Source organism: Mauremys mutica, chromosome 1, assembly GCF_020497125.1.
Source record: "Mauremys mutica isolate MM-2020 ecotype Southern chromosome 1, ASM2049712v1, whole genome shotgun sequence".
Classification (NCBI taxonomy): domain Eukaryota; kingdom Metazoa; phylum Chordata; order Testudines; family Geoemydidae; genus Mauremys; species Mauremys mutica.
Genome location: NC_059072.1, coordinates 58,966,500 through 58,978,835, shown reverse-complemented (window position 1 = coordinate 58,978,835; position 12,336 = coordinate 58,966,500). Strand labels below are relative to the sequence as shown.

General features: G+C 34.8%; 1 protein-coding gene across 8 annotated transcripts in view; it reads left to right on the top strand.

The window, feature by feature from the left end:
- The window catches only part of RPAP3 (RNA polymerase II associated protein 3), a 40,387-nt gene that overhangs the window by 23,995 nt on the left and 4,056 nt on the right, over nt 1-12,336 (top strand). For all 8 annotated transcript variants that reach the window (XM_045032675.1, XM_045032691.1, XM_045032707.1 and 5 more), the window contains 7 exons: nt 941-1,068; nt 2,313-2,434; nt 5,074-5,144; nt 5,272-5,388; nt 7,279-7,490; nt 9,467-9,662; nt 10,686-10,783. In XM_045032675.1, coding sequence (XP_044888610.1) covers nt 941-1,068; nt 2,313-2,434; nt 5,074-5,144; nt 5,272-5,388; nt 7,279-7,490; nt 9,467-9,662; nt 10,686-10,783 — 944 coding nt within the window. The remainder of the gene's footprint in view (nt 1-940; nt 1,069-2,312; nt 2,435-5,073; nt 5,145-5,271; nt 5,389-7,278; nt 7,491-9,466; nt 9,663-10,685; nt 10,784-12,336) is intronic.

Sequence of the window (12,336 nt, the reverse complement as noted above, 5' to 3'; positions counted from 1 at the left end):
TGGAGCCGTATAATCTTGAAGTAACTCTGTAAACTTTTCTATAGCTGATGTCCTATAACTGTCGGGGGGGGGGGGGAGAGATGCATCAGAGATGTAGATTTCTACTGTAATGCAATAGAATGTTTTGCCACATGCATTATTTGTGATTCTAGATTTTATTTCTTCCTGAAGTATTATCTTCTAGTCTTCTAGAGCAGGGATCTGACGAATAAACTGCACATTGCCACCCTTATCTGAGCAATGATTGAGTTCTTTTTCTTTATAGGGCTGAATCAGTGGAATCTCCCATCAGACATGGTTTAAAAAAAAAAAAAGTTTATACTCTTCTTTAAAGAACTTTCTGTATGAAATGTAGAACTGTAAAACATTTTTTTAATTCTTCAACTTATAATAGTATCACTACATCACTTATTTTTCATCATTATTTTTGTTGTTGCATTTCCTAAATGAAGCTGCATCAATTTACTTTTCATATTTATAGTGATTAAATTTAATCATCAATTGACATTTGGTCTTTTTATCACATTTTTTTAATATATATATATATAAATAAAATACACTATTGTGTTTGTGTGTGTATATATCTATATATAATGTGTGTATATTTTATTAAATATAATCATCACACCCCATGACGCTGGTCTGTTGTGAGAAATTAATTTTGTGAAGAATATTTGAGTAGTGATAAGGTTAAAAAGTGAATCCATGTTTGACAGTTTTTCCAGTGTGTTATTTCTATATATGAAAACTAAGTAGGCATCTGGCTACAAAGTGTCTCCCATTTAATGTAGTAAAGTACTTCTCATTTCTAGCAAATTTTAAAGTGCATCACTTATTAATGTGACTCACCTTATTAGTATTTTTTAAATGCTCACCAGTATATCTAATGTTTATCAGACTTTCCTTAATGTTATACAATTTTTCCATCCAAATATATCAGGGAAATGGATATTTCAAAGAGGGAAAATATGAAGCAGCAATTGAATGTTATACACGTGGTATAGCAGCAGATGGCACCAATGCACTTCTGCCAGCTAACAGAGCTATGGCCTATCTAAAGATTCAAAAGTAAGTGGTGTTGAGTGTATGCTTCTCTATTCTTTGTAAATTGGGAACAAAAAATGATACATCAGTTTCATTTAAATTCAAACCGCTACTGCCATGCACTCTACACTCTTCTTAGAATTCAGTATAAAGTATATTCAAACAAATGTTCAGTTGTTCTTTTCAGTGTCTCCTTTAATATATGCTTATGTCATCTTGTGATTAATTTTTAATGAAAACATTTTGAAAGAGAGAAAAATAGGGTTAGGTTGAAACCACAATGAACCTTGAATCATTTTCTCACAATTTGACCAGTCCAATTTTTCTTGCTTTTAAAGTTCTGTGCAACTATATTCGCCTTTTCAAAGGACCTGGATCAATGCTGTTTATGTATGACAAAAAGATAGAAAGTTGCTAGATGTCTCATATAGGATGGAAGAGAGCTAATTTTGCTAAAGAAATTGATTCAAATGTCAAACTTCTGAAGGAATGGTTATAAGCAGTCTGTAAAAACAAATATTTTTTAACTATACAAACTCTTTTCAGTAATGGACGTAGAAAGGTAGTTGTGTTTTTTGTTGTTTTCTGCTGTTTGAGTAAACCAAAAAGTCCCAGTAACAATAGACACGCATACTTGTCTCTGGAATTGAATTTTACAATCAAATGAGGCAAATGTTTCTACCATTTGTAAAGGTTCTTTCCATGTAGTATGTGTTGTTCTGTGTGGCTGTCACAAAATTCAGGTACAGAACCAATATATTAAAGTATATAATATAAAAAAAATTAGTAAGTCTGTTAGATTATGCTTATTTGGAAAAATATTGCTTTCTAAAAACTCTGTAGTTGTGTTTTAAAAAAAAAGTCTAGAAATAAACTAATACTGTTGACAGGCTCTGACAAAAGCTGAGTATTTAGATCTGTGATGTCACTGGATGTAACAAAAACTAAGGCTAAAATTTTCAAACGTAGGTGCCTAAAGTTAAACCCTTAGATTGATATTTAATCACTTAATAAAAGAGGCCTGACTTTCAAAGGTGTTCTGAGCCCCCCATTGACTTAATGGGAGCTAGGGATGCTCATCACTTCTGAAAACTAGGCAACTTCTATTGGTGTCTAAATATGGATTTAAGGACTTAATTTTAGGCATCCAGATATTAAGCCTATGGTCCAAATGTTTATACCTTGGAGAAACTATTTTTTTTTAATATTGAAAACTGTGTTTTCATTACATGATTAGTATAATCTTTTAAAATTTATTTTCTGCTGAGATATGAAGAGGCAGAAGCAGACTGCACACAAGCTGTACTATTAGATGTTTCCTATTCTAAAGCTTTTGCCAGAAGAGGGACTGCCAGAGCAGCACTAGGAAAGCTAAAAGAAGCTATGCAAGGTGAGACTTTGAATGCAAGTAAATGTTTGTGATGGGTTAGGTACCATATGTAGATTTATTTAGTCCTGATCCTTTAAACACCCAATAAACAATTAAACCAATTTATTGGCATCTCCAGTATATTGGGGCAAGACTTCTAGGAAGACCACTTTTTTGGTACTATGAATGTCAGATCTCTAATTCTTTTCATTGGTAGGCCAAATTGAAGATTTATTTCACCTACCATCCCTTATTCATTTGAACAGATAAAATTATCTCTCTAAAGATTGCAATGGAATGTATTATTTAAAGAGTGTTGTAGAAGGGTTCTAGGTTTGGATTCCTGCAAGAAATTAGGGCTCAACAGCATGGGACCTGAATATTGGGAGAGCGGGAGACATGAAAACTGATACCATAGTGGTCTTTAAACCAACCTAATTTTCAAGCTTCAGCATTTTAGTATTCTCTCTAGCCAAAAACTACATTAAGATGGAGTCTAGTTTGAGAATAGTAATTTAGGGGAAAATACATCACAGGAATAGGTAACTTTAGCTCTCTGTACTGACACCATGCAATAACCACATAATTATAATTAAAGCATTTAGTGTTTATAGTTCCATTTTAGGTAAAAATTAATTTTTTTAAAGACACTTGTTTTTTTCCCTCAGCCCTGCTGCCTTGTGGTATCACTACAAAACAGAGTTATGGCTGTTTGGGTGCACTAATTATGCATTTGTAGTTCCTGTTTAAGTATAACATGCCAATCAATCTTAACTGTGACTGATGCTTTCATAATAAGTCTTATTTTAACATAAAATGTCTTTTTCCCACCTAGTTATAAAAAAATTCTTATTACATATTATTAGCTACTAGGAAATAATCTAGCTTTATATTTTTCTAATATAAATGGAGTTAATTTTTATATTTTTAATTTATTTTCGGGCTGGCGATTAATCGCAGTTAACTCACGCGATTAACTCAAAAAAGTTAATTGCGATTAATCGCACTGTTAAATAATAGAATACCCACTGAAATTTATTAAATATTCTTGGATGTTTTTCTATCTTTTCAAATATATTCATTTCTATTACAACATAGAGTACAAAATGTACAGTGCTCACTTTATATTATTATTTTTATTACAAATATTTGCACTGTAAAAATGATAAAATAGTATTTTTCAATTCACCTCATACAAGTACTGTAGTGCAATATCTTTACCGTGAAATTGTAACTTACAAATATAGGTATTTTTTTTGTTACATAATTGCACTCAAAAACAAAACAATATAAAACTTTAGAGCCTACAAGTCCACTCAGTCCTCCTCCTTGTTCAGCCAATCGCTCAGACAAAGAAGTTTGGTTTGCTGCCCGTTTCTTGCTTACAATGTCACCTGAAAGTGAGAACAGGCATTCGCATGGCATTTTTGTAAATACAAGGTATTTATGTGTCACATATGCTAAACATTTGTATGCCCCTTCATGCTTTGTCTACCATTCGAGAGGACATGCTTCCATGCTGATGATGCTCGTTAAAAAAATGTGTTCATTAAATTTGTGACTGAACTCCTTGGGGGAGAATTGTATGTATCCTGTTCTGTTTTACTTGCATTCTGCCATATATTTCATGTTATAGCAGTCTCGGATGATGACCGACCACGTGTTGTTTTAAGAACATTTTTAACAGTAGATTTGACAAAACGCAAAGAAGGTACCAATGTGAGATTTCTAAAAATAGCTACAGCACTCAACCCAAGGTTTAAGAATCTGAAGTGCCATCTGCAATCTGAGAGAGATGAGGTGTGAAGCATGCTTTCAGACGTCTTAAAAGAGCAACATTCAGATGCAGAAACTACGGAACCCGAACCACCAATAAAGAAAATCAGCCTTCTGCTGGTGGCATCTTACTCGGATGATGAATATGAACACGCGTTGGTCCGCTCTGCTTTGGTTCGTTATCAAGCTGAACCCATCATCAGCATGGACACGTGTCCTCTGGAATGGTGGTTGAAGCATGAAGGGACATATGAATCTTTTAGCGCATCTGGCATGTAAATATCTTGCGACGCCGGCTACAACAGTGCCATGCAAACACCTGTTCTCGCTTTCAGGTGACTTTGTAAGCAAGAAGCGGATAGCATCATCTCCTGCAAATTGTAACCAAACTTGTTTTGTTTGAGCGACTGGCTGAAGTAGGACTCAGCGGACTTGTAGGCTCTAAAGTTTTACATTTTATTTTTGAATGCAGTTTTTTTTGTACATAATTCTACATTTGTAAGTTCAGCTTGTGTGATAGAGATTGCACTACAGTATTTGTATTATGTGAATTGAAAAATACTATTCCTTCTGTTTTTTACATAAATATAAAGTGAGCACTGTACACTTCGTATTCTGTGTTTGTAATTGAAATCAATATATTAGAAAATGTAGAAAACATTCAAAAATATTTAAATGGTAGTCTTGTTTAGCAGTGCGATTAATTGCAATTAATATTTTTAATCGCCTGACAGTCCTAATTTACTTGTAAACTAATTATTTTGGAGCCAGTTACCTTTGGGAAAAACAGTTAGTTTAATAATAAAGAAAAAAGAAAAAGGCCAGAAATACTTCAATTTGAAACTTATACATTTTTTTCTCATTTTTTTTTTCTATTCACTTAGATTTTGAAACAGTTTTGAAGTTGGAACCTGGCAATAAACAAGCAATAAATGAACTAACCAAAATACAGAATGTATGTATGTTTGTGACTATATATTGCAGTTTATTAACAGAATATTTATGTGCTTAGATTATATGTATAAATGTAATGAATTTCATAACTAACCTTCATTTTAATTATCTAAACAATTATCTTTAAGGAATTAGTTGAGAAAGGGCTGTGGACTTACCAGGAATGTCCTGAACCATCCGCAGAAGAAACAGAAATACGAAGCCTAGTGCAGCCCATTGATAAACCCTTACATCTTCGATCAACTGTAAGTGGGGGAGAAGGGTGGAAACATCTTAAAAATATAGAGGGGCATGGAGAAATAGTGGAGTTCAACATTTAACTCCTTTCCTACCTGTTGTGTTGTAAATGTAAACTGATATTTGGCATGCATGCTTTTAGTGTAAAAATGCGTTATTTAAATATATATTAAGATGATAAATGTAGTTTGCAGATACAGATTTCCACATGCATTAGACTTGCACTATTCATACATCTTAATTCTTTTCTGTTTCTTATAAGGTAAATTCCCTGGGACACAGAGCATATTTGCTGTGTTTTGTACAGTGCAAAGCACACTAATGTTTAACAAATACATTTTCTCTTAATTTAATAAATAACTTCCAAACAGTTTTGTTTCTTGATTCCATTAATTGTAATATAAACCAAAATTGGTAACAGACTAAAGTTAGGTAGAAAATAATGTCCTTTACTTTAAATTTTAAAGATAAGCATTGGATTAATTACATCCAAGTAAGAGAGATTGCATAATACAAATGTATGTAATAGAATATACCCTTTATAATGTTGAATTATACTTGGTTATATCAGCTGTAGCATTACTTACATGCTAATTTTCAGCTTAAAAGCTGCACTAACTGGAGATACTAAATATAGATTAATTTGTCCTTCATGGTTCTATTAAGGTTAGACATTTACTGACGCTTACAAATTTACTGTCCTACTCTGTTCTCTTTTCATTGATTTTGCAGTACAAAGAGAACAGAAACCACCTGTATCTCCCCAGTGGAGACCCTACGCCTCTCCTGACACGGGGCAGGATGGGTTGTGTCCATAATGGATTGCATTCTTCCTATCCCAAGATGGAGGACTGTTCTTTGGATATTGTTGCTAACTAACATAGCTGTTAGGTTAGAACAGTGTGAGCTGCTCTAAGGTGGGGCTGGGCCGTAGCTGAGGACTGGAAAGTCATAACTGGTTCGCTGATGTTCTCTTCACTGTGCTAAGCAGATCTCAGTCATGACAGAGAATCTGACCCAGAATCTTTTGCATTCTTCTGTTCTTCCCTTTAACAGATTAATTGGCTGTTTGAACTTCCGAGTCACATTACTAATAATTGTATATAGCCTTGCAAATATGCATAGCACACTCTGCTCCCAAAAGATTACATTCAGTAGATGGAATTCACCCTTCATTTGGGTGGCCGGTAAAAGACCCTGAGGTCCCGTGGAGGGCCTGTAATATGATGTCTGCAATTGCTGGAGATCAGGCAGGGATCAAAGTAATTATTAGCAAAACTGGAACAAATAAAACAAATTATTTCAGTAACAATGGGTAGGCAAACTATGGAATTCAGTGCCTCAGGATGTCATTTAGTCAAATAGTATAGCTGGATTTTAAATGTTGTGACCACAGACCCATTTGTAGTTATTTATGCAAAATAAAGCTAGTCAAATCTCATTGCTACATCTTCTTTTGAAGTCAGGATACAAAATTTGATTGACTAATGGACTGACCCAAATATCATAGATCCTCTCAGGATCTATTGAAAGATTAAAGGGCCTCTCAGAAGAAGTATGGGTTTTTTTACTTTAGTTGTCTGGGAAAACAATATAGAAATGGAATGACTTTGAGGTGAAGATGCCCCATGATACAGACGAATAAAGTGAAATGGTAGCAGGGAAAAGGCCAAATGAGAGAGAATATTTTTCATTTTATGATAAATTTTGAAGTCAAATTATAATAAATATGTAAACGCTGTATAGTGTTATTGTAAAGTATCTGCACTGGACACCAGCGCACACTAACATGGTGGCTTTGGGGTTCTAGTCCATTGTAAACCATAGTCTTTTATTTGTAGTCATTACAAAGAATAAAGTAGAGTATCCCACTAACCTTAGGTGTTTGTTCTATTTAGAAACCTTTGAGAAGAATATTCATTGAAGAAGTAGATGATGAGATGCAGAATATTGATGTGCCTAACACTACTACTCTAGTCAATAATTGGATTAATTCTACAAGCGTAGAAACAACAAAGAATCCAAGTCAAGATGACCTCTTAACCACATCTGAGACTCCTAGAGCAAAACAATTGAAAATAGAAGAAATCAGTGATACACCAGCCTTCCAGTGAGTATAATAAACTCTTTGGTGTTGTCGGATTTGATAAGAAAACGTGGCTGGGTATGTAATCCTTCTCAAATTATTACATGCTTTGAATATTGCACCAAAAAACCTTAAGTGTAGTCATTGAAATTTGAAAACGTCACTGTATTGTTTTTATTAAATAGTCTTGTAGCTGTATACACCTTGTTTGAAGATTTACTTTAGATTTACTTTATTTAGACACTTCTGAAACAAATATGACCCTTTTAGATACAGGTGGACAAGTTGTTAACTTGGATTGTTTTGCTCAGGTATTCCAAATATCTGAGGAAAGTTATGTAATCTTGATGTAGAAAATATGCTACATTTCCTATGCACTACATCTTACCTCAATTATAGAAGGTCAGTTGGGAATTTTAGATTGTCAGGAGTGCTAGAGGTCTGCCCTGCACACCTGGGGAGGGGAGGCAACAAATATGGTATTAAAGCATTTTACCACCACTTCTCCAATTGTGGAGGCAGCCAGGAGCCTCATGTCTGCTCTAAGCTCTGTTGACTGGTAAGAACTCCCAAGGAGCCTGTGGCAGAATCAGACTCCATGGCACCCCCTTGTGGCCCACCACAGCACTATTCACCATGCCTCAGTTTTCTCCCAGGGAGTAGTCTCCATCAGCCCTACCCGGCAAGGTACTGGTAACTAATTTATACAGTAATCCCAAGTGCAGCATAACAGAAGGGTTCTCCACCCTTCTTGGCCTAAGCTCTCAGGTCTTTCCCACTCTCCACAGAGCACTGACTGTCAGGGCGTTTCCACTCTGGGAGCCTCCCTGCTTCCAGGGTCAGTCATAGGAGCCAGTCTCCTTCCTGAAACCCTCAGTCCACCAGGCTGTCTGTCTGGGAGCTACCCTTCTCCAGAGCCTACTAGAGGAATCAGCCCGCCTCCCCCAACCAAGCTCTTGCAACTCTTTGGGGTCATCCCATAACTCCTTCCCAGCTGGGACTAATAATTAAATGGGGCTATTTGCTCCCTAGCTGATCAGGATCAGATGGAGGGAGAGGGTAGCTGACCTGTCTCGACTAGGCTGAGCCCAGCTCCCCTTAACAGTCCAGTGAGCCTGTGACAGGGTCATTACATTGGCTGGAATCATCCCTGGGATGACTCCTAAAATGGGTGTGTGCTGGGCTGGGTGATATGGAACCAATGGAGATAGCTCCCTACACCGAGATGTTGGGAATCCTTGGTTGGCTGTTTAAGCCAATTTCCCAGGCTCTTTGAACTGTCAGAGAATATTAATATGGTATTCCTCGCCTTTTTAACATATTTTTACTAACTGAAAAACTGTCTGGAAAAATTTAGTTCTCTTTTTCCTCCTCTGAATAGCTGAATGGATTCAGTTTTTGTAGTGTTTTTAGGGCAAAAGTACATTTTTACAGCCATGTTCTAACTTCTAAAAATATACTGATTGAAATGACAAATTATAGGAGAACAAATGGCTGCACTGTAATCAGTGTGGAAAATGTTTTCACATTTGACATGCTTATTGTTTTGCATTATGAAATTGCAAAGAAAACTTATTTTCTTATTCTTGCAGCTGTGGCGGAAAGAATTTCTGTAATGCTGATATATATATTGAATAGTAGAAGTTTTTTTGTGCTATAAAAACAGAGTTATTTCTGGAAATATAGTAAATGTGTAGCTTATACTTTTTTACAGGTCTGGAAAATCATTTACATTGACCAGTAAAATAATATTTAAAAAAAAAACCATTTAATTAGCTCTATTTAAATATGCATGTTTGCTTTTATTTCAAAGCTTAGGAATATTTTAGTCTGAAAAAAATAATTGCTTTTTATACAAAATATTACTAAAACCTTGCAAGTGAGGATATTTATTAAGGCTCAGGTTTGCAAAAGAGATGGCACCCAATAGCTCCAACTAAGACTCCTTTATGAAATGGCCAGAATTTGTATTTTAAAATGTATAATTAAACACGTTTTAGACCTCCTACCAGTGTGAAAGATATGCCATCAGCTACACCTCAATCGTCCAGTCTGAGAAATCATCTAGAAAAAGAAAAAATATTACTTCCTGCATCCACATCTGATGTCCCTGCAATCCCTGCAAATTCATTCCAGCTTGAATCTGATTTCAGAAAAATGAAAGGCTGCCCAGATAAGATGTACATGTACCTAAAGGTAAGAGAAGTAGTGTTCTGCAACTGTAGAAATACACCTCTACCTCGATATAACGCTGTCCTCGGGAGCCAAAAAATCTTACCGTGTTATAGGTGAAACCGCGTTATATCGGACTTGCTTTGATTCGCCAGAGTGCGCAGCCCTGCCCCACCCGGGAGCGCTGCTTTACCGCATTATATCCGAATTTGTTATAGTCAATTGTGTTATATCAGGGTAGAAGTGTAATTAAAGAAATAGTGCCCTTTTATGTTGGTGGATTGGGAAATTTAGTGCCTGGAATGATTTAACAGTGTACAAATTGCAGTATCTTCATTTTAATTTAAACCCCTTTCCCTGAGCTTGGACTCCATGAGAAAATAATTTTCATTCTGTGCTTGATTTTGTTTTATTTGACATTTGCAGTATAAGTCTATGAATGGTGCCCTTTTTTTTTTTTTTTTAAATCCCTTCCTTCTAATTTAGGCCCGAATTATGTAAACACACATCTTGGTATCCACATTGAACTCCAGTTACTCACATGTGTGAGCTCCGGATTGGAGCTGTAGCATTGAAGAATACCAGCATTCTTATCACTGTATAGGCTGTATAGATATTTTAAAGTGCCTCAAACTACTTTAATGTATATTTTAATTCAATATTTTTGAAGGAAAAACAGTAATTTTAGTTCCTCCCTTGTTACCAAGGGTTAATCTACATTTTTAAAAAATCTTTAACATTCACTTGCAAAAAGGTACAAGTAAATAAAATAAAATAAAATGAGTAGCTCTAAGAAGAAAAATATATTTCCTTGTAACTACAGCTATCTTTTCAACAGAATGTAGAAGGCCATATGCAGAATAGACCAAAACCTATTGTAGTTTTTTAAACTTATTTCCAGGAGTACCCATGATATTGGTAGGCACTATTAAAAATATGTGGAAGGGAATGGATCCTGCTAGGAGAACTTAAAATTACTAGTTTCAGTTTTCACAATTGAATAATAATTTTTGTCTGTAAATAACAATGTTTTTTATTCTTCCAAAGCAAATAGAGCCTTCACTTTACCCTAAGATGTTCCAAAAATCCTTAGATCCAGATGTATTTAACCAGATTTTGAAAATTCTGCAAGACTTTTACATTGAGTAAGTTCATTTCCTCACTAATTATCCTAGGGTTTTATATTGCTTGCTGCCAACAGAGGCTTTTTCTGTTTAGTTTACCGAACAAACTGACTATAGTATATAACACTGGCTTATCAGGATGTAGTTATCTAAATGTATACCTCAAGAAATTAATGTTTAGTACATAAGAGTATTTCAGAAGGATTAGCTAGGAGAAAATTGGTAATGAAATAAAAAGCCTTTTGTGTTAAGTCATTGGTTTAAATTCAGATTGTGTTATTACTGGCCACTGATTGACTACTTGGTGGCCTATGTGAAGTGATTTGTTTCTATTGGAAAGATAGCACATTCCATGAGCACAGAAATCATTTTTAAAACAATGAAATGTAGCTCAAAGAAGAGCAAACAACTAAGAAATTCCATTCTTTTATGCTATCTTCATTGTGATGTCTTCAGTGTCTTGGTTTTTATTTTTTCCCCTTTAATTATATGCTTGTATTCTGTAACAGAACACTTAAAAGTAGCAAGCATGTGTATTGGAATAGAAGTCTTAATATTAAGAAAATAAAAAGCACTTGGTAGTTATTTCTGACATATTTCAGTGCTGCATTACTTGAGTCTAAAATTCTGCTCATTATGAACAACGTATTAATCTGAATTAACCTGAGCTCTAAATTTTTTTTTTATTATGCAGAGTAACAAGTGTAAATTAAAGAGGCCAGAGTATAGGCCTGTAGCAAGTATTGTCCAAACAACAACCAATCATAAGGTTGAATCACCACACCTGAAGAGGCATGTCCTACATTCAGTGTTAATATATGCATGGCTTCTAGAGAGTGAATTTGATGAGAGCAGAAAGTTAAACCAGTTTTAAAAAGGAGGGAAATGTGAGGTATAAAGATAAAAAATAATCTGTAGTCCTTGGTAGTGAAAGAGGAAGGCTGGTGGTCTCACATGCTCTCATTGTGAATTTTTTTTTTTTTAAAAGAGATTTTTCCATACTGCTGAAAATGACAGCAACCATGCATTACTATGTACAGCCTCACAATCAAATTACTGGGTTCCCATTAAAAATATCTCTCCTTATTTTCCTCCTGAAACCCTCTGGATTTGCATACACTAATCAATAGATCATAATCTGTAGATGTCTAAAGTGGCAAATCAAATGGATTTCTTACTACTAAGGCAGTTTACTTGACATAGTTTGTATGAACATGTGCTTCCTTAGGAAAGCCAGAGATGGTGTTTTTAAGTGACACTATCTGTTGCTTCCATTTTTGGTTGGAAACAAGGAATTTGTTTTTTCTCTTCATTATCATGAGCTAATAACTCAGAAAGGTGCTGTGGTTATGGAAAGGTTATAAAAGAAACACACACCACAAGCACCAACCTTTTGGGTACTGAAAAGTATGATTTGATATTTAGAATAGCAATAACTAGTGCATGGTTTAATGTTTTACGCCTTGTCAACTTTCCTCCTTTCTGTTTTTTTACCTTTGTTCTCTAGTACTAAAAATATTTGTATACAGACCATTTGTTTGTTTGAGTTCATCTGCTCCTGTAGCTTGAATTTC